Genomic DNA, 22,332 nt, shown 5'->3' on the forward strand with positions numbered 1-22,332 from the left:
CGCAATGCGTGGGACCCAGTGCTAAAAGAAAATGCTGCCCTTTTGTTCAAAAATTATTAAGGCTTTCAAGGCGGTGACAGCAGAACATTAAACTCGAGAGGAGGGGGGAGGTTATGAAGCTTCCAGATCCAGGTTACCCTGGATCTGGAACTGATAGATGGGGATCTCTCTTTGGGCCCCACAGGTGAGCTGTCCATACCGGATACAAAATACGGCTTTTGCGGTCGGGGGTGGTGATGGTGGTTGTATTTCCACATTAATGACTAGAACAGCTATGGGGAGAGGCGGGTTTGACTTAGGAAGAAAAGCTCTCCCAACCCAGGCGCGCTGGAGCGTTCTCAGAATCTAGGACCCAGGACCACTATAACTCCAGTCTTCCGGGAAAGGACTATCCTACCCGACAGGGCTGCTGAGAGAGGGGAAATCCAACCAGAGTGAAAGTGGCGCGCGGACAGCCTTGCGCGTCGCGGAGGCGGCTTCTCGCCATCAGCGCGGCAAGCGTTCCCCGCCGCGCGTCCCCCCGCGCCAACGGGATTCTGAGCTGCTGCGGGCCCGCGAGCCGGAGGCGGGCATCCCCTACCCACACCTGGCTCTGCGCGCAAGGGGACGGTGGACGGCGGAGAGGGGAAGAGCAGGGGAACAAATCCCTCCGGTCGGCGTGAAAACCGGGAGGGTGGCGGGCGGACACTCAGCCGGTGGAAATCTCTCTAGACCCCATCCTCAGCTAGCTCCTAAAGCCTTCCCTCCGGCCCGATCCCTCCTCTGGGCGTGTTGGGGTGCGGGATGCGGGGGATCTGGTGTTGGGGGAAATGATGGGAGAGGGAAGGAGGCAGGGCTGAAGGCAGGTGACCCCCAACAGAATGCCTCTTCTGAGTTGTCCTGTATAGAGCCTTTCCCATACGCAGTCCTTCAGCTGCCCCAGCTTCCTGAAGACTCCCCTAAATCCACACTCGCTCAGACGCCCCCCGCCGCCACCCCTGCCACTTAGTCGGGTCGGTTGTTCCTTCGGGTCTTCCTTCCTGCCTCTCCGAAGTCTCCCCGCCCCCGCCCCGCCCTGCAGGCTGCGGTCCCTTTAAAGGCGCGCTGGACTGGGGCCTCCCTTCTCTCGAGGCGGACTCGGGAGCAGCGCCGACGCCGAGAGCTGCCGCCGCCGCCGCAGCCGCTAGCCAGGCATGGCCATGGCGTCCCCGGCCATCGGGCAGCGCCCGTACCGGCTACTCTTGGACCCAGAACCGCCGCGCTATCTACAGAGCCTGAGTGGCCCCAAGCCGCCGCCGCCGCCACCGCCGCCCCCGGGCCGGTCCTCGCGCCGCTGCGCCCCCGCGCCCCTCTCCACTGCGCCCGGGGCGCACGAGGGACGCGGTGCCAGAAGGGCTGCCCGGGGGGACTTGGAGCCACAGCCTCGGGCTTCCCGACCCGCTCGCGCGCTCCGGCCTGGTCTGCAGCAGAGACTGCGGCGGCGGCCTGGAGCGCCCCGGCCCCGAGACGTGCGGAGCATCTTCGAGCAGCCGCAGGATCCCCGCGTCCCGGCGGAGCGAGGCGAGGGGCACTGCTTCACCGAACTGGAGCTGCGGAGCGGCTGGGGCTGGTGTGACCTGTGCGGACGAGAGGTGCTGCGTCAGGCGCTGCGCTGCGCTAGTGAGTGTGAGGGCAGGGTGGGGAGGGGCGCACGGGAAGACCGCAGTCCACGGGCGAGCAACTGCGAGGGGACTGAGGCAGGCAGAGAGGGGGCACTGCCCTCTCTGGCTCCAGGGGAGACCTCGACTTTAACTGAGATAGGTAAGTCCTGGAGACGCTCTGCGCCTTAGTCCCCTGCCCGGTATCCTTTAGTGACTGCCTACTGCTCAGGTATGCTTATGCGGTCTTTAACAAATACCTCTTCCCCTGACAGGTGCACGCCTCGCTCCTCCCCAGACACGTACGTACACACACAAACACACACACGTAGGTTGGGGTCGATACCTGAAGCTACCAGGTCATTGCCTAGTCTCCCATGCACCTTCTTGCTTTTGTTGTAGGTTCTTGTGAGTGGGTTGTAAGGCTGGTATTGAGGTGACCATTTGACCCGTGCTTATTAGGGTAATGGCAAAATGACTTATGTGTCTGCCTATGGTACAGGCCCATGGTACACGCCTGCCTGTGGTACACCCCTCCTCCAGGGCGACCTGTTGAGATAGGGAGGAGATCTGGTTAGGCTTTGGATGGAAACGGGCTATGAGGTTGAAAGAACCTGAGGTGACCCTGGATCTGTGCCCTCTCCTGCCTTCCACCTCCGGCCCCTCAGACCTTTGGACTCTGCTCTGATGTTTGGCTGTGCCCTGCCTCCTCCTCCTCCTAGGTCACTGCACCAGTCATCATGCTCAAAAATGACCCAGCTACCTGCCCTGTCCCTTCCTCCCCAGAGTTCTCAGGTCCCTCCAGTCTCCTCCTGAGCCAGACTCTTCTCAAAGCCTGACTAAAACACAGGGCATCCAGTGTATAGATTTTCTGAGCAAATTTGCGGTCTTCTTGAGGGTTTATTATTTTTCTCTTCCGACAGTTAGGTGTGTGTATTTCTTTAAAGATGTCCTCTTCCTACCCCCCACCCGACCCCACCCCACCCCATATTTGCTGTTACCATTTTTGGCAGAGGACATCCATACCCATGTGTTTATGTGTTTATACAGATAGTTTAAATATCTGAAGCACAAAGCACAGACAATGGCACAACCTCTAGAAAGCATCCCTGGAAATGGCTTGTGGCTTGCATCTTTCAGCAAAGCCTCTTCCTGCATGACAACAGCCCCACATCTCCCACCCAGCTCCAGCATTGTACAGCAGCAATTACCTCCACATCAGGAAAACCCGACCTTGCCTCTCTCTGTGGTCCACAGCCAAGGCTGTGCAGTGTGCCTCCCACTGCAGCTGGCTTCGGGGAAGGAGAGCTCAGACTCTAAGCCAGGGTCAAGTGGAAGAGGAAGATTGGAGGGGAAAGTGGGTGCTGCTCCCTCCACCACCTGAACTCAGTTCGGGTGCTAATTAAAAAGGGAAGGGCAAAAGATATAGAGGTGTGTGACGTGGGTGGAAGGGCTGCTGTCACTTGGCAAATGTCCCTGACCTTCAGTAGAATCAAATGCAACTTTCCCACAGATGTGTTGGCAGCTTTTGCCCTCTCAAGGGTCCTGGGGTGCTTTACTGCATCCACCAACCCCGTCAACACAGGGTGAGGCAGTATCCTCGTTGTAATGGGTTTTAATGTGCCAGAATCCTGGGAAAGCCGCTTCATTGGAATTCTAGTTTGTATTAAGACATTGGGGGAATTCCCTGGCCGTCCAGTGGTCAGGACTCCGAGCTTCCACTGCAGGGGGAATGGGTTCGATTCCTGGTTGGGGAACTAAGATCCCGCATGACGCGCCACGAGGGAAAAAAAAAATTTTACAAGCAAGAGCGAAAAAGACATTGGGGGACTATTTGGCCTATAGTTTTATGATTTGGGGGGGGTGTTGTTGATAACGGTGTCCATGTGTGTGTTTGTATGTGAATATGCGTGATTCTCCATGATTAAATGAATTTATGCCCACTTCACATTAGATAGTTTCTGGTGGCCGGAAGCACCAGGTGCACGGGCATGTCCTCTGACTTTGTGTGTGACTTGGTGGTCCCCGGCCAGGTGGGTTAATACCAACCAGGGATGTCTGAACACCAGAGAGGGAGCAGAGTTGGAATCAAGGGGCTATAAAGAGGAGCCTCTGTTTGTTGTTATTAATATTTAACTGTGGACCTGTGGCTGGATGGGAACAGTTGAGAAATGTTCTGATGGCTGGCAGGTAGAGACACAGCCCGCCAAACTCACCAATCATCTTTCTTTCAGTTGAAGTTCTAATTCCATGGTGGAGTTGGTTTGTTTTATCTTTGTTTCGAAAAGCAAGGGTCAAAAACATGACTTTTGAAAGGCAATACTCTGCAGTGCCTAAGCGAACGGCCTGGAACCAGAGACGTAGGTTTGAATCCTGACTCTGCGTCTTGGTCTCTGTGTGACCCTGGGCACCTCTGTGTTCTGCTTCCTTGTTTTAAAAAGTGGGGATGATCGGGAATTCCCTGGCAGGCCAGTGGTTAGGACTCTGCGCTTCCACTGCAGGGGAAATGGGTTCGATCCCTGGTCGGGGAACTTAAGATCCCACAAGCCTAGCCTCGCTCCCCACCCCCCCAAAAAAAAAAATAATAATGGGGATGATAACATTACCTTCACGATCGTGTTAATGTGCGAATTAAATGAATTAATGTATGGAAAGGGCTTAGAACAGTGCCTGGCAGAAGGCAGTATAAATGTTTAATGCAATATGAGTGTTATTATCCCCTCTCATCAAACAGCTGTAACAATTTGGGCTCCTGACACTTCTGTAGGATCACCTTTCCAAGCAGTGAGTACAGTTTTCCACCTCTGCTTGGTTGCTGAGCTGGGTGGGAAAGAAGGTGCCTTGGGCACCCCAGGCAGTGTGGGCACTACTCGTCCTCTCGCAACGCCGTCCTGCCTGCTGGGGCTGACAGGAATCCTCACAGGGTGCCCGTGGCTTAGAGGTCACGAAGCCCCAGGCGCCTTGCCTTTGTACCACTTGCCCCCAGCCCAGCACAGTCTCAGTAAGTAGTGGTTGATGAGGGTGGTCGCCTGTTTTTACCATTAAATCTCCCTGCTCTTGGAAACAAGCAGAAGGGCAGCGGGTATATAAATGACATCTGTCTGAGCAGGAGGCTGACACTGGGTGGGAGCCGTGTTGGCAAAATGGGCTTTTAATAAGGGAAGCTTTTAGAAAACTGTCTTCCCACTGTCTGCCTGCCTTTTTTAGTGAAAATCCCTCTAACTTAAGCTTACCGCTACTTCAAGGTCTGTAACTGAGCTCTGGTTAGTGCTGGATTTGCGAACAGGAAAAGTTCAAAGTTAATATTCATTTCCAGGATTAAAGAAGTCATGTTTGTTTGATAGAGAAGGAAATCCAGTGGGGATTGGGAGGGGGAGAGAGAGGTAGATTGTATGAATTTGTGTGTGTGTGTGTGTGTGTGTGTGTGTGTGTGTGTGTGTCTTGGGATGGAGGCAGTTGCAGCAGTGAGAGCCCATTTCCAGCCTTCCAGGAGGGAACGGTCAATAGCAAACAACCCTTAAAACTCTCACAGGCTGCCCTTTGGCTTTGTTCTCAGGGAATGTCCCTTACAGGTTGTGGACCCTTTCTTCTGTAGAAGGCACATGGAGTTGACCTTTTACTTTTCATCACATTTTGGTGGGTATGTTAGCCATCCTGGATCAAGGAATGGTCTGGAAAATGGGGAAAGCTAAGTCCAACTCAACATTCAGGGCAGGATGCTTAGACATGCCTTGCATGTTGCTAGTGGAGTCAGTCCTCTTTGGAGGGTGCCGATCAGAGCTGTGAAGTGTTACGTGATTGGGATTATAGGGTGGAAGGGGGACCCGGGGGTTCATCATCCTGACCTTCCCCTCCTGTGATAAGACTTGAATTATGGTGTGAGTATGAGGTGTTTGCCATGGAGCCTGCAGGGATGGGGACAGGGACCTTCTTGGTGAGCGAGGCTGGTATCTCACAGAGCCCCTTGTCCAGCCTTTCTAGCTCTGTCTCGTCGCTGCATCAATGGTTGAGCTTAACCCACCTCTCTGCACAGACTGGACCCACGCATGTGACAGCCACAGGCTCCTACAAACCCACGCCCTGTCATGGGTTCTTTGTAGGAGAGGTTACGGGGACACGGACATTGAGTCTCCCTGTGGCAGACCCGGGAACCTTGGGCACTTGGAAAGTGTTTTATTTGTCCAGGATACTAGGTAGCACTGAAGTATCTGACTTGAAGTATTTTCATTAATTCAGGCCCATGTTTGGCTTTGGAGGTTAGGAAAATTAAGCCCTGAAATGGATGTTTTCTTGTTAGAGATGGTGGAATCCCCCATCCCTCCCCTGCCCCTGGCTCTGATTGGGGTTTTTTTCTTGGGGAACGTCCTAGTGGAGTGGGTTGCGGGGGGGACAAGGGAGGACAGAGAAAGGACCTGGAATGCTTTGGCAGAGGCCATTTGAGCTCCCCAAGCTGTTATTCTGTTTCCTCTCCTCCCTGCTTCCTGTATTTTCAAAAGATGAAAGTGAAAGGATTAAATGTGGGTTTAATTTTTTTCCCCCTATTCATCAGAGCATGAAATTTTCTGATTATTCAGAAAATTACTTATTCGAGTAAGAGGGGCTCGAATCCCAGGTACAGTCAAAAATGATTAATGCCACTTGTCTGCCCGCCTAATTAGACTTGGTAATGAACGTGTGTGTTCTCCTGCTGATCCTGCAGAGTTATTAGGTGGAAGTAAATTGACATCTCCCCTCAGCACTGCGGGTTTGATCCAGTACCCTCTCTCTTTTCCCCAAGTTTACCAGTGAATTCAGCTGCTGCCAAGCCTGGCAGGTAGGCCCTGAGTGACAGGGAAAAGAGAGCCCCCAGCCCAGCCGAAGAGCCCTTCCTAGCTGGTGAGGTGACCCTCCTGCCTCAGGAAGCCGGCTTCTGCGTGGTGACAGGGGCCAAAGGCTCAGCAGAGCCGCTGAGGCTCAGGGCAGACCCAGCCTAGCTCTGAGAATGAGCATGGGAAGAATTCTTCACAGGTCCACGGTGCCTTTTCTCTGAGGAGCCCGAAGAGTTTGCATACTGCTGCCACGCTCGTCCTCAGAACAGATTCATGGGGTCAGAATGCAGGGAGGCTTCTGCCGAGGTCTCACGTGGAGAGAAGGAGTCGCCCGTCCATCTGGCTAGGGGCAGGGGAAGGTTAGACCCTCATGTTGGGCAAACCCGACTGGCCTTGAAGATGGCCTCTGACCGAGATCTCGGGCTGTCAAGCCATTTCCCTCCTTTGGTCCGTGCCCAGCATCTGTGGGACAGAGGCAGCCCCCCGCTGGGCTGGCCGTGGGAGCATCCTGGGTCTTGCCTCCCAGGTGCTCTCCCACAGGGCCCTCGCTGGCTCCCGACACCCGCCCCTCACCCCTCCGTCTCCCCGTGGAAGGAGCTGCTTGCTGCTCTTGTCCTGCCTGCTGGGGTGCTATTAAGGCTGATGAGGAAGCTGGAAACACATCTCTGGCCTGACCAGAGGCCCTTCCTGTTCGCATTCCTCTAACGACAAGGTGAGTATTCTTGGGCAGGTGAGTATTTGTGGGCGTGCAAAGCATGCAGACAGACCATTCCCCCTGCCGCCACCCCGGCTTCCAGCAGCACCAGCTCGTGTAGTCCTCTCACCCACCATGGGCTTGCAGATCTGCCGGTGCCCGTGGCAGGATGCTTTCTGACTCTCCAGAGGGCCTTGTCCCACTCTGCCACCCACTCCTCCCGCAGGCTCTGTTCGGCTCTCCCCTGGCTGGGTCGGGAAGTGGTGGAGGCAGCTGACCCTGGGAAGGCCAGCCCTGACTGGGGAGATAGCTATGCATTTAGTCACTTCCGGTTTTTTTCCAAGAGTTTTGGCAAGTTTCTCTACATCTTCAGGGCTGGATCTCGGGGCTAGGAGGAGAGCAGAGCCAGCTTTTAGGCTTTGGGGAATGAGCAAGGAGGCCGAGGTGATGATGTCAGGCAGGGCAGCAGGCTTGGTTCCCTGGTTGAAGTGGAATAGAATCGGTGCCAGGGAGGAGTCACAGGGAGTGCCACTCCAAGGTCAAGACTGTCTTGACTCAGACCTAGGGGGGTGATATTTGGGTGTTCTTTGAGGCACCCCAACACCATGCCGAGGAGACATGGGCAGAGCCTGATGGACCCCGAGAATTCTCCACGGTGTAGTGGTGGTGTTGGCCAAAGTGGCCAATAAGTTCATGCAGGGCCTGTTCTAGCCCGCCCGTGGTTCCTGGCATGGAGAACATTCTTTTTTTTTTTTTTTTTTTTTTTTTTTTTTTTTTTTTTTTAAATTTTTTTTTTTATTTATTTATTTATTTACTTTTGGCGTTGGGTCTTCGTTTCTGTGCAAGGGCTTTCTCTAGTTGCGGCAAGTGGGGGCCACTCTTCATCGCGGTGCACGGGCCTCTCATTATCGCGGCCTCTCTTGTTGCGGAGCACAGGCTCCAGACGCGCAGGCTCAGTAGTTGTGGCTCACAGGCCTAATTGCTCCACAGCACATGGGATCTTCCCAGACCAGGGCTCGAACCCATGTCCCCTGCATTGGCAGGCAGATTCTCAACCACTGCGCCACCAGGGAAGCCCTGGAGAACATTCTTGAGAGATGCACCCATAAGGAAAGCTGTGACATTTGGTTCTTTTTTTTTTTTTTTTTTTTTTTATATAAATTTATTTATTTTATTTATTTATATTTGGCTGTGTTGGGTCTTTGCTGCTGCACACGGGCTTTCTCTAGTTGCGGCGAGTGGGGGCTACTCTTCATTGCAGTGCGCGGGCTTCTCATTGCGGTGGCTTCTCATTGCGGAGCACGGGCTCTAGGCGTGCGGGCTTCAGTAGTTGTGGCACGCGGGCTCAGTAGTTGTGGCTCGTGGGCTCTACAGCGCAGGCTCGGTAGTTGTGGCGCACGGGCTTAGTTGCTCCGCGGCATGTGGGATCTTCCCGGCCCAGGGCTCGAACCCGTGTCCCCTGCATTGGCAGGCGGATTCTCAACCACTGTACCGCCAGGGAAGTACGACATTTGGTTCTTTTTTGCCTTTTTGGAGAGGAAGGAGGAAGAGCAGCAGGGGTCTGTGCTGGCACAGTTGCCCTGTGCCCAGCCTGCTGGTGGACAGTACTCTGTCCTAGCTGAGGGGTCTGTGACCCCTGGTTGCTGTAGTGCTTCCCAGATTTTCTTCAGGATATTCCTACCCACCCCTATTGCCCTAGCCTCATTGAGGGCATCGGGGGAAAGAAAGCACGAGCGACACTGTGCTGAAGGTTGGTAAGAAGGGCGGTGTTGGAAAGTTCAGTCAGTTCCTGTGTATCACTGGGCGGGCAGGCAGGTGACTGGGTATGTCCCTCACCTGTGACCACAGCGAGACGGGGTCATGTTTACCCTTCAGTGGAGGGCCTGCACGCCACCTTCTGCTCCCCCTCCCTGTTTCTTGAACAAACATTTCCAGGGCAGAGCAGATCTCACCCAGATGTCTGCAGTGGCTGTTGGCTAGGGCTGCTAGAACATGAAAATGTGGCTTACATGAACCTTTCCGAAATCAGACCAGAGGGTCACGAAAGTCAGCCTTGAAAGAAGAGCGATGTTCCTTGCCCATTTTGTTCTTTATCCTTTTATGTTTTGTTTCTACCGGATGCTGGATCTGGGAAAGAATTGTCGTGTTTGCTGAAGATACAAATTGGTGTTCTGTGAGCCCGCAAGGATGGAGATATTCATGTGGAACAAGAAATACTGAGAATGGCCAATAAGTTATGGGAACAGAGATGACTTTTATCTCAGAGATGACTTGGCTGTACCTAAAGTGCTTTCTTGCCTGCTGGCTCTGCTGAGCCCCGCAGCGCCCTTGTGAGGCAGGCAGGGCTGGGTGGGTCATGGCCATCTCACAGATGAGGAGACCAAGCATTCAGGGAGTCAGTGACTTCTCTGCGATGACCTGGATCATTAGCAGCAAAATCAGCACCAGAACCCAACATAGCATTTTGCCCTGTGAGCTAATGCCATTGAATATGCAAGTTAGTGGAGTTTCCTCATTCATCTGCCTCCCTTCTGCCAACGAACGCTGAAATGTCCATAAAAAGAGGTACAGAAAAAGAGGAGGGTGAGCCAAGGCGCGGGTAAGCCGCGTGCAAGCTAGAGGATCAGTCAGGTCCTGGACAACTGAGAGCTGGCGGCACTTCAGCCTGTTTTCCATGTTTGGTTTTTAAATAGGTTTTCCGCATGTGTAAATCATGAGGTCTTGAAACAAAAGGTGAAGTTTTTCTTAAATCATAAGGGGAAAGAATCAAGTGTGTCTGTCCCCTCCCCACCCCACCCATCGGTATTAGGTGTGTGTAAGGGAGGTGGGCGTGGAAATGCAGGTTGAAGACCTTTTCCTGGAACTGAAAAGATCCTCCTTGTCAGGACCCAGGGTTCATGACACAGGACTCACCATGAACCAAAGAAAAATTAGGTTGTGTCTCAAAGGGGACAGCTACGGGGCAGAAGAGTTGGATCGGGACTGGAAAATAAACTGAGGTTTGCATGATGCCCCTCTGCCCTGTCCCCGGCAGTGGTGTGGCCGAGCGGGGGACAGCAAATCTGGGGAAAGCCCCCCACTGCCACCCCAACCCTGTGTGCCTCCAGGTCAGGCTCACATTTGGGTACCGTCACTTACTTTTCTTGCTGACTTGGAGGAAGCTGTTTTTTCCATTCAAGTTGAATAGAAACTGAAGGTTTTGTGGTTTCTGTTGAAACAATTATGTCCTTTCTGCAACTGAGGAAAGTATTAAAAATCCAAAAAAGAACCTCAGAGATGCCTTACTATTCAAATGGAACAAAAGATTCCAGCTGTAACTTGAGAGTTTTTAGAAAAAGGGGTTGAGCATACCCTCTGTAAATGTCTATTCTAGTGATGAGTGTTTTAAAAAGCAATCTGGAAGGACCTTTATATGAATAGGGTTTCAAGGTGAGAATATGTTGTAACCCCAGCACTTAAGATGATGAAGCCTGTTTCTTCAAGTTAGATTCGCCTTGGCTGGACTCTCTTTTCAGCATGGAGGTCAGAGGGTCAGTGCTTAGGTGTTGGGGCAGCAGGAGGTCACTGTGTTCCTCCTGAAATATCCCTACAGTAGAAAATCTATCCAGGTTTTCTAAAGGTCAGGAGTGAAGATTCTAGAACCTTCCAAAGCCCCATCTGGATTCTCGCCAGTTCTTTCCTGCTGGCTTGCCCAATGGCTTAACCTGTCCACAAAATCATCTCTGTGATGAGGAAAAGGAGAAGTGAGATCAGTGTATCCTCCAGCCCAAGTGGGGCATTCAGGAGGGATTTTCCCCCATGACACATGACTCATGATTTAAAGTTTCCCAGCATGTGCGTGTCCTCCTCTCTGAGCATGGGAGTGGGAATGCCACCCTTGCCTGTGCTCAACCACGTGGGAGTACCTGGGCCCTCATGAAGATCTCATGTCCCAGTGGGGCCAGGAATCTGGGCTCCCAGCTTCACATGGCGGCCCCGGTGTCATATCAGGACTTGGACTCGCGAGCCTTGTCTATGCAGAGCTCCTGGATAAGCTAGACGATCACAAAACAGACCACTGGCAGCTCAGTCCCCCCCAAAGGAAGCATTAGGGAGAAAGAACCAGTGTCCCAGCCCGAGGAAGGGGGCATTTGGGGGCATCTCTCTATTAAATAGATGACTTGTAAACAGTGTGCTTTATTGTTACTGCACCAAGGACTGAGGGCCTCAGCAGGGAGGCGTGATCTAGCTGGGGCCTCCCGGCCAGAGATCCTGTGAGGGGGCAGGTGATAGGGGAGTCTATTTGGAAGGTCAGGTGCAGCTTGGGTTTGTTCTACCATTTTCTTCTCTCAGTGGCCTGAGGGCCTGGCCTCTGGGATGTGATGCCATTCAACATTCTCTGTGGCCTGGGGAGGAACCACAGCACGAAATGGTGGAAGCAGGTTCGCAGCTGCACGAGGACCAGCAGGGCTCACATCTGAACTCGTGAGTGTTCACCTTCTGGACCCAGCACTAGGTGACCAGCCCCCAGAGGTGTCAATGCAGCTTCGTCGGTCCTCTGTGGTGCCTTGCCTGTAGTTAAAGGACAGCACCGCTGCTTCCTCTGAAGCTGGCCCCCGCTGGCAGTGGGCAGGTGACGTTTGGAGTCTCTGGGCAGCGTGGGAGCAGGCTGCCCTCTTCAGCGGTTTTCCTGGAAGGCTTTGTTGCCTGTCTAGCGCCAATCGCCCGTCTCGGCCTGGGTGACAGGGCCTCTGGGAACTTCCCCACCAGGACTTGGTTGCTTCTGGGAGTCACTGTTTAGGGGACACCCTGTGAGCCCCATGTTAGGGCAAGAGAACAACCTTTCTGCCCTCTTCATGAGAGACGCTATTCTTTTCTTCTCTTCTCTTTCTTCCTCCTACTCCTGTCGCCTCTTCTCTGCGCAGGTATCTGCTCTCAGATAAATGGTCTGACCCTCTTAAGGCAGCACCACTTCCTATGGGCCTGGGCAGCTGAAAGTTCTTCCCCCACCCTGGGCTTAGCATAGGAGGATGTGAATTAGTCCGGTTGTCCCTTGGGAGCCTGTACAGCTGGTAAAGCATTATTAATCCGACATCCCCAAAGAAATCCATTAACGAGTTCCTGGGCCAGGCACCAGCGTGAGGTAACGGATCGCTTCTATCGTCTGTTGAAACTTTGGAGACATTGATTTTCAGACTCACAGGCGCTCCTGAGAAGTGAGGCCCAGGGCAGGCTCTTTCTGCAGCCTGTTTGGTGGGGGCATGTTTATCTTATCAAGCTAAAAGCCCCAGGAATAGAAAGTTTTCCGTTGGGGGAGGTGGAGGGGATAGGACCTCAGCTGGGAAGAGAAGGCATCGGGCAGGCTGGGCCGGTGCCGGCCCGGGGTCCCCAGTGCCCGTGACTTCCTTCGGAGGAACAAGGAGGCTGGGCTGATTTGAGCAAAGCCTGGCTCACACGAGGCCCGGAGTCCTCCTGGGGCCAGTGATTCCCCCCTTCGTCACTCTGTCCCTGATGCCAGGCCTGGAGAGAAGCTATTGATATCCCGTAGCCCAGCGGGATGACCGAGGGCCGGGCTGAGAAGGCGGCCTCTACCTGCTTCGGAACGGTCACCTCACGGCTCCAGCGCCTCTTCCGCAGGCTCCCTAAGAGTCATGTGGGATCCGTAAAGCTCCAGGCCCTCCAGAGGTTCCACCCCGAGGCCCGGCTTCCTCGAGGTAGGTCTAAGTCATTCCAGCTGGGGGTGCTCCGGGGGGGCTTGGGTTCAGAGGCCAGGCCTGCCTAGTGGCCTCTCCCATGGGCAAGGCAGTGCAGGAGCCCCCTGGCAGCCCGGTATTTAATGCTGAGCTCAGCACCGCTCCTTGGCCCCCCTGACTCCCCAGGCCCAAAGCTCAGGTGCTGCCTCCCTGCCAGGTTTAGGTGGAACTTCAGAAGCCCGTGTTGGCTGTGGGCTTTAACAGCCTTTCCTTGACTGAGAATTAGGGCTGATCAGTCATCCTAATCTGGTCCCTGAGCAGGCAGAATATAGATGGGCATCTGGGGTGGCCACTCTTTTCCATTCTGCCCATCCTGTAGCTCCCAGGGGCATCACACCTTGCGAAGCTGCTGAGTCAGCCTTCCGAGGACCCCGGAGCAGTGAAGTTTCCTAGGCAAAGGCATCTCATCTGCATGGTTAGTGGAGGTGCCTATGGGGGGCACACAAGCGGACTGTGTGGGGCTACAGAGGCTGCAGGCGGAACACAGCTGGACAGGAGCTCCAGCCTCAGGCAGTGACCGGGCTGCAGCTTCCTTCCCGGAGCACTAATTAGGGTGAGAACAGTCCTTGCTGGGGAAGGATAATGGGACAGTGTGGGCTGAGTGAAAGATGAGGAGGAGAGACTGTAGCAATTCAATTTTCATAGAATCTGAGGTCATCTACTCCTTTTTTCAAACGAAGGAGGCTGAGGCCAACAAAAGTTGGTGACAGCTCCAGGACCGGGGTCTCGGGCGCCTGCCTTCCAGCCTAGCGTTCTTCCTGCTGGATCAGACTAGCTACAGCATCTTCTATTTCTGCAGCGCTCTTCTGCTAAAGATCCAAGGGATTTGTGTTTGTTTGGGTTTTTTGTTTGTTTTAAATATCATTTATTCCCTCCAGATCTCTGTATGTTAGGGGTGGGAAAGGGGTTATTCTATTTCACAAATGAGATGGCCCCAAGAAGTCAGGCCCCTGGCTAAGGCTTAGAGCTGCACAGTCAGACCTGGAACCCCTCACTGCCGGGTTCTACTCATCTTAACTGGCCTCTAGCTGCTTCTCTTTGATGGCTGGATCTTTGGAGCACATCAGCTTTCCTTGGGCCCCTGCCCCATTTGTCTCCATGCTGTTCTCACACACATTCGGGGACAGGTGGGCATTTGGGTGGGTCCCAACACTGAGTCTTAGGGATGGAACTAAACTAAAAAGTCATCTCTGGGTTAAGTTTGTGAAAGCAGAATTTGAAAGGCAATATGATCTTTAACTGCGGAAAATATAATTTTCTTGATTACAGTTTTACATCTTGAAAGGTGGGAATTTCACTCCCACTAGATCTAATCCCCATTTGGAGACAAATACTGTTTAGCCAGCCTGAATAATTTATCCTCATCAATAGCCTAATACATACTGTGCCCCTCACGCAGAGGACAGCTGGAGACTGAGTTCCTCGATTTAATGTTCACTCGCGTCTTCGTGTCCATCCTCTCCCCTCTGTCCCTCCTTAAGAATTATTCAACAGAGCATTTCCTTGCTCCTTGCTCTTTAGCCCAAGGAGTTATAGATTTAATGAAATCAATCAGGCCTGGAGTGGCAGCATTAAGGTCTGGGCAAATACTGCACTGCGGCTACTGCTCGTTTAACTTGTGTTAGCATTTGGGTTGAATTGATTGGAAGGGGAGGGGCGAGACAGGATGCTCAAAGATGATGGGAGTGGTAGACTGTGGCCCGTGGACTCTGCAGTAGCTCTGTGAGCGACCTGTAATGTAGCATTTAAGAGAATGGGCTTGGAGCCAGGCCAAATTTTTAAAAAAATTTTATTGAAGTATAGTTGATTTACAATGTTGTGTTAATTTCTGCTGTACAGCAAAGTGACTCAGTTATATATATATATATATATATATTCTTCTTCGTATTCTTTTCCACTGTGGTTTATCACAGGATATTGAATATAGTTCCATGTGCTATACAGTAGGACCTTGTTGTTTATCTATTCCATATATACTAGTTTGCATCTGCTAACCCCAAACTCCCAATCCTTCCCTCCCTCACCTTCCCTCCCCCTTGGCAACCACAAGTCCGTTCTCTGTATTTGTGAGTCTATTTTTGTTTCATAGATATATTCATTTGTGTCGTATTTTAGATTCCACATATAAGTGATATCATATGGTATTTGTCTTTCTCTTTCTGACTTACTTCACTTAGTATGATAATCTCTAGGCCCATCCATGTTGCTGCAAATGAGCCAGAGCAGCTTGAGCCTGGACTTTGGATGCCAGGTGGTAGGGCCTTCCTTGTACAGATTAACCTCTCTGAGCCTTAGTTTTTCCCGTTGTAAAATGGGGCAAAGAATCCCCATCTCAAGCAGGTGTCATGTGTGTTAAACGTGACATTGACGGAAACCATTCGACATGATGCTGGTCACAGAGCCAGCCCCTCATCGGCAGCTGCTCCCAGAAAGACTTTTAACGATGGCTCACACTGGGTCATCCGTGCAAGCCCCCAGCGTGCTGTCTGCTCTTCCATCTTACCTGGGCCAAGGCGGGCTGCCCCCATCTCAGTGAAAGAGATAGGGTTTGAAGGTTTGCCCAGGCAGGAATAGAGGAGGAGCACAAAACTCTTAAACACATTCTCTGGAAAAATTCCTATCATTGAGTTTACCATGCCACTTAATTAACAGGCAGGGGTTGGATTAGCCCACCGGGCATCATTAGGAGCTAAATAAGCAAGCATGCTGCCAAGGAGCAAGGCATATATCATTTAAAAAGGCTGCTCGGGGGTCATTGGGACACAGGCCTGGCTCTCTCCAGAAGTCTCTGGTGGTCCTGGTTACAGGGATACAGCTGTAAAGAAGCCTTTGTATGTCTTCTGCAGAGAAGGCCTCAGACGTCATCTATTTACTTTTCTCCTCCTGCAAAAGTCTCCTTTCACCCGGTTGGTTGATGTTCAGTTGATGATTGGCACTCTGAAATCAAATGACATCAGAGCAGGTGTGGAAAAACCAGTTGGATGCAGCCGCCTGGCTGTCCCGTAAAGGACTGAACCTCTCTGCTCCTGGCCTCTTGTGACCTCCCGGCACTCGGATCGGGCGTACCTGTGCACACGCACCTGTGTGTGCCTTCACATCTGCACACCTGTCGAAGCTTCATCCCCTGCCCTGTGGTCTACAGATGCCTAGGCAGGACTTCTTGCAAAACTATTTGGCTGTCCTTATCTTTGGGGTCTGTGGAACACTACCAAAAATATACTCAAGCTTAGCAAGAGGCTAGGCAGCCCTTTGCCGCCTCTCTAAGATGGTGTTTGCTTTAAAAACAAAAGCTAAAAACCAAAAAAAGCCTTCATGTTCCTCATTCCATCTCTGCCCCTCACTACTAGGCCCACGTCCTTTCTCTGCCAGCTGCCCAGATTCCTCCGTGTATCTCCTCAGGGGCCCCAGGGATGGGTGCAGGGGGCCCTGAGCCCTGGAGAGGGGGACCCCACCTGCTTTGTCTCTCCTACACCCAGAGCAGTGTGACACATGCTTAGAGGGGGCAGATGCCCCTTTGAGGTGACCTGAGCCGAGAGGGCATCTGGCAGCTCCACACTGGCTTTAGTTTTCATGGGCTTGTTGCTGTTTGTAAAATTCCCTTAAATCCAGCTGTCTACAGTGTTTTATTTTATTTTTTTAATTTTTATTGGAGTATAGTTGATTTACAATGTTGTGTTAGTTTCTGCTGTACAGCAAAGTGAATCAGTTATAGATATACATATATCCACTCTTTTTTAGATTCTTTTCCCATATAGGTCATTACAGAGTATAGAGTTCCCTGTGCTATACAGTTGGTCCTTATTAGTTATCTATTTTATATATAGTAGTGTGTATGTGTCAGTCCCAATCTCCCAATTTATCCCTCTTCCCTGCCACCCCCCCTCTCCGCTTTCCCCCCGGTAACCATAAGTTTGTCTTCTACATCTGTGACTCTATTTCTGTTTTGTAAATAAGTTCATTTGTATGATATTTTTTAGATTTCACTTATAAGTGATATCATATGGTATTTGTCTTTCTCTGTCTGACTAACTTCACTCAGTATGACAATCTCTAGGTCCATGCATGTTGCTGTAAATGGCATTATTTCGTTCTTTTTTATGGCTGTCTACAGTGTTTTAAAGTATTTTTTCTTAAGGTGCTTCTGGCAATAGGATTTATCTTTTCCTGTGGTGACAATCAAAACAGGATTTTAATATCTGTATTAAAATATATAACTTTGAATATATATATATTCCTTTCATCTACTTGTTCCTTTTACACAAGTCTTTGGATATAACTGGCTGTCCTTTGGAACAGTACTTGACCTCTGGTAGGCCCCCAATAAATACATGTTGAGTGGATGCATGCTTACACACATGAAAAACTGACTAGTAATTAGGTAGATGTGGAAAGATAAGAGACATAATTGTCATAAAAAGGTTTAACTCTCTCTCTCTGAGTATGTGTGTCCTGGTGGGTGCACATACTTTAATTGTCCCTGTTCAAATATTGTGCCATGTCTTTGCACTTCTATCTTCATGGCCACACCCTAAATACAACTTGGACCTTTTTGGATATGGTGTCAGAGGGTCCAGATGACAGGTCTCCTACAGACACTTGCATGTGAGGAATGAGGTTCATTTGGCTTTCCCACCCTAGACCCCACCTCATGTCACTTACTTGTACATTTTTCCAAAATCTGTTGCCTGCTACCACTATTGGCCAAGGGGAGCTTTTCAGAGATGCTCTGTAATATTGCACTGAGGGCCTGCAGACTCGCCTATCTCTATTTTGTCCATGCACATCTCCTCCTGATCATCATTTTCATGCATAAGGCCCCAGCACCACAGTATTAAAAGGACAATAAAATGGGGCACATCTCTTTAAGGTGCTTGAAGCATCATTGGCAAACATAAGGCATATAAAATATAATACCAAAGATTTCAGTCAAACAAAAGATTAATTAAAATAAAAAATAGTTTTTCTGTTGTAAAAAAACTGAATCATTTTAAAAGTAGAGTTAATGTTAGACAACCATGCAATTTATAGTTACAACAGAATGTAAATGTCATAAACATTGGAAGTGTAAATAATATAATAGAGTGAAAATCAGGGCGTGGGGGCAGAGTTGACAGGAGGAAGAGTTCTCGTGTAGTCCTGGCAGGGAGTTAGTTAATACTATCTAAAGTATCTAAAGTAGAAGCATGAATTGTTATTAATTAATTTTGTTTATAATTTTAAACATATATACACATCCACACAAGGCAGGGTGGGGGGCATGCTTCAGGGTGTACCGCCCCCAAAGAGCGAAGTGGCATGAAACAGACCACGTGGGAAGGTGCCCTGGGGTCAGGCCCTGTCCCCTGCCTCGCTGGGCACAGGGCGGGCGCGCCTGACGCTTCCCTTGCTCCCTGCATCATCCATCTGAACTTGCCGGGAACTGTCCTGCCCTCCCTCCCTCCACCGGCCCCTTGCATTGAGGGCCTGCAGACTCGCCTATCTCTATTTTCTCCCCCACCCAACACGCTTGGCCCGGCCTGACCGCAGTGCCTTCCCTTTGTTGGTGCTTTCAGCCTAGGGGTGTGTGGTTGTGTTGGAGACGGATGAATAATGGGCCCGCCCGAGAGGCACACCCACCCCCGTGGGGCAGGATCGTGCCTCTGCAGGCCAGCCTGGGTGCCAAGTTTGGGAAGAGGGTGCAGGGGTCACATCTGGCCTGCTTGGAAATGTGACCACCAAGAAGCCAGGCTCAGGAATAAAGAACGGACCCTTTAGATCCAGGGACCGAGGCCCCAGGAAGAATTTTAATATCTGCTTTGGCCTGTGAGTAACAACTCAGCAGGGCCTTTTGCCTTTCCCTTCAGTACAAAAGGGTGGCTTGAAAGTGCCCATCACCCCTCCAGCCCTGCCACACGCAACGCTGATAGGTCATTTTGTGAGAGGGTGTGGCCCAAGGTCTCGGGGTGGCCTCATGTCCTCAATTCATTCAAGGCTCCTCAGCACCACCCTCCCCGGAGCATTTTCTCCCTCCACCTGCCTGATCCGGACGCCTGCTTCCCATAAAGCCCACCCATGCCCGCCCTCCATTTTACTTGGGGACCCAACATCTGATGAAGACTTGAGCGCATTCAGGAGCATTCCCTTGCGGCTCTTTGCACAAAGGCGGCACCCCAGTGAGTCCAGCCGTCCACCGGAAGGCTGGCTTCTCTGACCCAGGACATGGGCCTGGCTTCCAGGCCACTCCTCTACCATAACATTGACTCTTCCTGTTGGCTTCCTGGCTTGCATTCTGGCACAGTCTGTAGTGTGTGTGTGTGTGTGTGTGTGTGTGTGTGTGTGTGTGTGAAGTTGGGGCTGTGTGGTGCGCGGGGGCAGTTGTGTGTCTCCAGGCCCTCCAGGCTGGGGTTCGGGGTGCTGGGTGCCCTCAGGGTTGGCCTGTCCTCTGAAACAATGAGCTACATTATATGGTCTCCAGAGGGCTGGGGTTCAGGCCCCTTCCTGGAAACAAAGATGCAGATGTCCTGAGCTGGATGTCTGACCCCAGGAGTGTGGAGTTTCCATTCTCTTGCTGCCAGCCTCACTAGAAGTTTAACCAGGAGTATGAAAAATGTGTAGATTGTGTTGATTTTGGCAATGGCCACAGCCCTCCAAGCTTGACAAATCTGTCTCCCTACCTTCCCTCTCTCCAGCATGACTCATCCTCTTGTGTCCCTGCCTCACTCCCCTGGGCCACCAAAGGCAGGGCTGGAGGCAGGTAGGGGCAGGTAGGAGGAACTTAGGTGAGCAAGAAAGTTCATGATTCTTCTTAGTTAATACATTGGAAGAGGACCCCAAACTGAGAGATTTGAGGGCTAGCATCACACGCTAAGTCAACAGGAATCCGGCTACCCAGACCCAGGAGTCCCAGGGTTGAAAGTGACAGCTACCGTCTGATGAACGTCTACTATGTGCAGGCACTGTTGGATGCTTTACATACACACTCTCTCTAATTTTGGCAACACATCTGCTGGCAAGGAAGATATCATTACTTCCATTTTGCAGATGAGGAAATTGAGGCTGAAAATAGATTCCATATTTTACTAAGGTTAAGTAAATTGTCCAGGCATCTCATACCCAATTAGAAGCAGGGCTTGCATTCAAACCCTGATCTGTGTGGCTCTGGAGGCCAGATTCTGTGTACTCCGAAGCTCCTGATTTAGTGTTTTGCCGCTTGCACCCTTTCTGAAAGACCTCTATCATGCACATTAAACAGTGTGCTTCAGGGGCCATGTGACCTATCTGAGGATGCCTGACTTACAGATGCCAAGTGGGTGCGTTTTGGTGCTCGGGGCCTGTGTCCATTCTGGTTGCTCTCCCACCATCCTCATCTCTCCACGTGATGGGGCAGTTGGCTCTGTTTGGGTATCACGGGGTGCAGAGTTGCAGAGGATGGGCCTCTGCATGGGGAAGGCCGAGCGCCCACTACTTGTGGCGCTTGACCTTGACTGAAGAGCTGGCCTCTCTGGTGCTCTGAGGAGCTCAGCGCAAGAACCTCTGGCTGCTGACCGAGTAGTTCATAGTCTCCCAGAGATGAAGGGGCCGTGGATGGAGGACCAGTCCAGAGCAGCAGACAGTCCGGGTGGGTTCTCCCAGGCCGAGTGGCTTGGCTGAGCTGGGACTCAAGCTGTGAACTGGCACTTCCCAGAATGAGGCAGAGGCCTTGGGGAGGGACATTCTTGCTGTTACCTGCTAGGGCAGAGGGAAAAGCACTCCTTGCCCAAATCCCTCTGACCCATGCTCTCTTCTGGCCTTGGGCCTCCCTAACCCCCATCCTTAATAAAGCCCATCCCTGGCCTCAAGTAGTTCATGCTAGGGAGGACCAGGACCAAGTGGAGGGGATGGTTTCCCAGAAAACAGGGCTATTGAGAAGCAGCCAGGTGTGATGGATTTCCCTTCGCAATTCTGCCACTCACCAGCCGTGTGGCTCTCGACAAGTCTCTTAACCTTTCCAAGCCTTAGTTTCCTCATCTCTAAAATAGGAGTAGAAGAATGGAACTGGAAACTTACATCCACGTGAAAACCTGCACGCAGATGTTTACAGCAGCTTTATCCATAATCGCCAACTCTTGGAAGCAACCAAGATGTCCTTCATAGGTGAATGCATAAATAAACTGTGGTCCATCCAGACACTGGAATAATATTCAGAACTGAAAAGAAGTGAGCTCTCAAGTCATGAAGAGATATGGAGTTACCTTAAATGCATATTCCTAAGTGAAAGAAGCCAGTCTGAAAAGGCTACATAGTGTGTGATTCCAACTATGTGACATTCTGGAAAAGACAAAACTATGGAGAGAGTAAAAAAATCACTGGTTACCAAGGATTTAGTGGGGAGAGAGGGATGAATAGACAGAGCACAGAGATACTTAGGGCAGTGAAACTATGCTGTGTGACACTAAATGGTGGATACATGTCATTATATATTTGTCCAAACCCATAGAATGTACAACACCAGGAGTGAACCCTAATGTAAATGATGGACTTCGGGCGATAGCGACAGGTCAGTGTAGGCTCATCGGAACAATGTGCCACTCTGGTGGGGGATGTTGGTACAGGGGGAGGCTGTGCACGTGGGAGGGGGGCGGAGGGTATACAGGAACTCTCTCTATACTTTTGCTCAGTTTTGCTCTAAAAGAGTCTGCTTTTTAAAAAATAGAGGTAGAAACATGTCATACAGGCATAGTACTGATAACGTGAAGTCATGTATATAAGCTGTCTAACACATTGTAGATAGTGAATAATGGTAGCCGCTGTCACCACAATGTGGGTTCATGATTTTTCTTTGTTCCTTTAGTAAAGAATATATATTCATTATAAAAGAATATATATTCATTAGAAAATATATATTAGTAAAGAATATATATTCATTATAAAAATATAAAGAATTAATATTTATTGGGACTTCCCTGGTGGCACAATGGTTAAGAATCCACCTGCCAATGCAGGGGACACGGGTTCGAGCCCTGGTCCGGGAAGATCCCACATGCCGCGGAGCAACTAAGCCCGTGCGCCACAGCTACTGAGCCTGCGCTCTAGAGCCCACGAGCCACAACTACTGAAGCCCGCGTGCCTAGAGCCCGTGTTCCGCAACAAGAGAAGCCACCGCAATGAGAAGCCTGCGCACCGCAATGAAGAGTAGCCCCTGCTCGCCGCAACTAGAGAAAGCCCGCGCGCAGCAATGAAGACCCAATGCAGCCAAAAATAAATTTAAAGAAAAGAATATATATTTATTATAAAAATTTAGACTATAAAGAGAGGAAAAACACTTGAAATCCCATTACTCAGAGCAAGCATATCACCTGCCTTCCAAATTTCTCTCTATGCATAATGTATATGTAAGTATGTGTATGTTTTTATATAATTAGGATCACGAAACACAGCCTTTTTCTCTTTCAATAATATGCTTGTGGACATCTTTCCAAGTTGACCAATCTACATCATCTTATATAATGGCTAAATATACCATA

General features: G+C 51.0%; 1 protein-coding gene across 2 annotated transcripts in view; it reads left to right on the forward strand.

Moving 5' to 3' along the window:
* Window positions 1-1,119: 1,119 nt before the first annotated feature.
* The window catches only part of RASSF5 (Ras association domain family member 5), a 71,947-nt gene continuing 50,734 nt past the window's right edge, over window positions 1,120-22,332 (forward strand). For both annotated transcript variants that reach the window (XM_059940619.1, XM_059940611.1), the window contains exon 1: window positions 1,120-1,638. In XM_059940619.1, coding sequence (XP_059796602.1) covers window positions 1,173-1,638 — 466 coding nt within the window. In that variant the 5' untranslated portion in view covers window positions 1,120-1,172. The remainder of the gene's footprint in view (window positions 1,639-22,332) is intronic.

The sequence above is a fragment of the Balaenoptera ricei genome, chromosome 1, assembly GCF_028023285.1.
Source record: "Balaenoptera ricei isolate mBalRic1 chromosome 1, mBalRic1.hap2, whole genome shotgun sequence".
NCBI classification, from domain to species: Eukaryota; Metazoa; Chordata; class Mammalia; order Artiodactyla; family Balaenopteridae; genus Balaenoptera; species Balaenoptera ricei.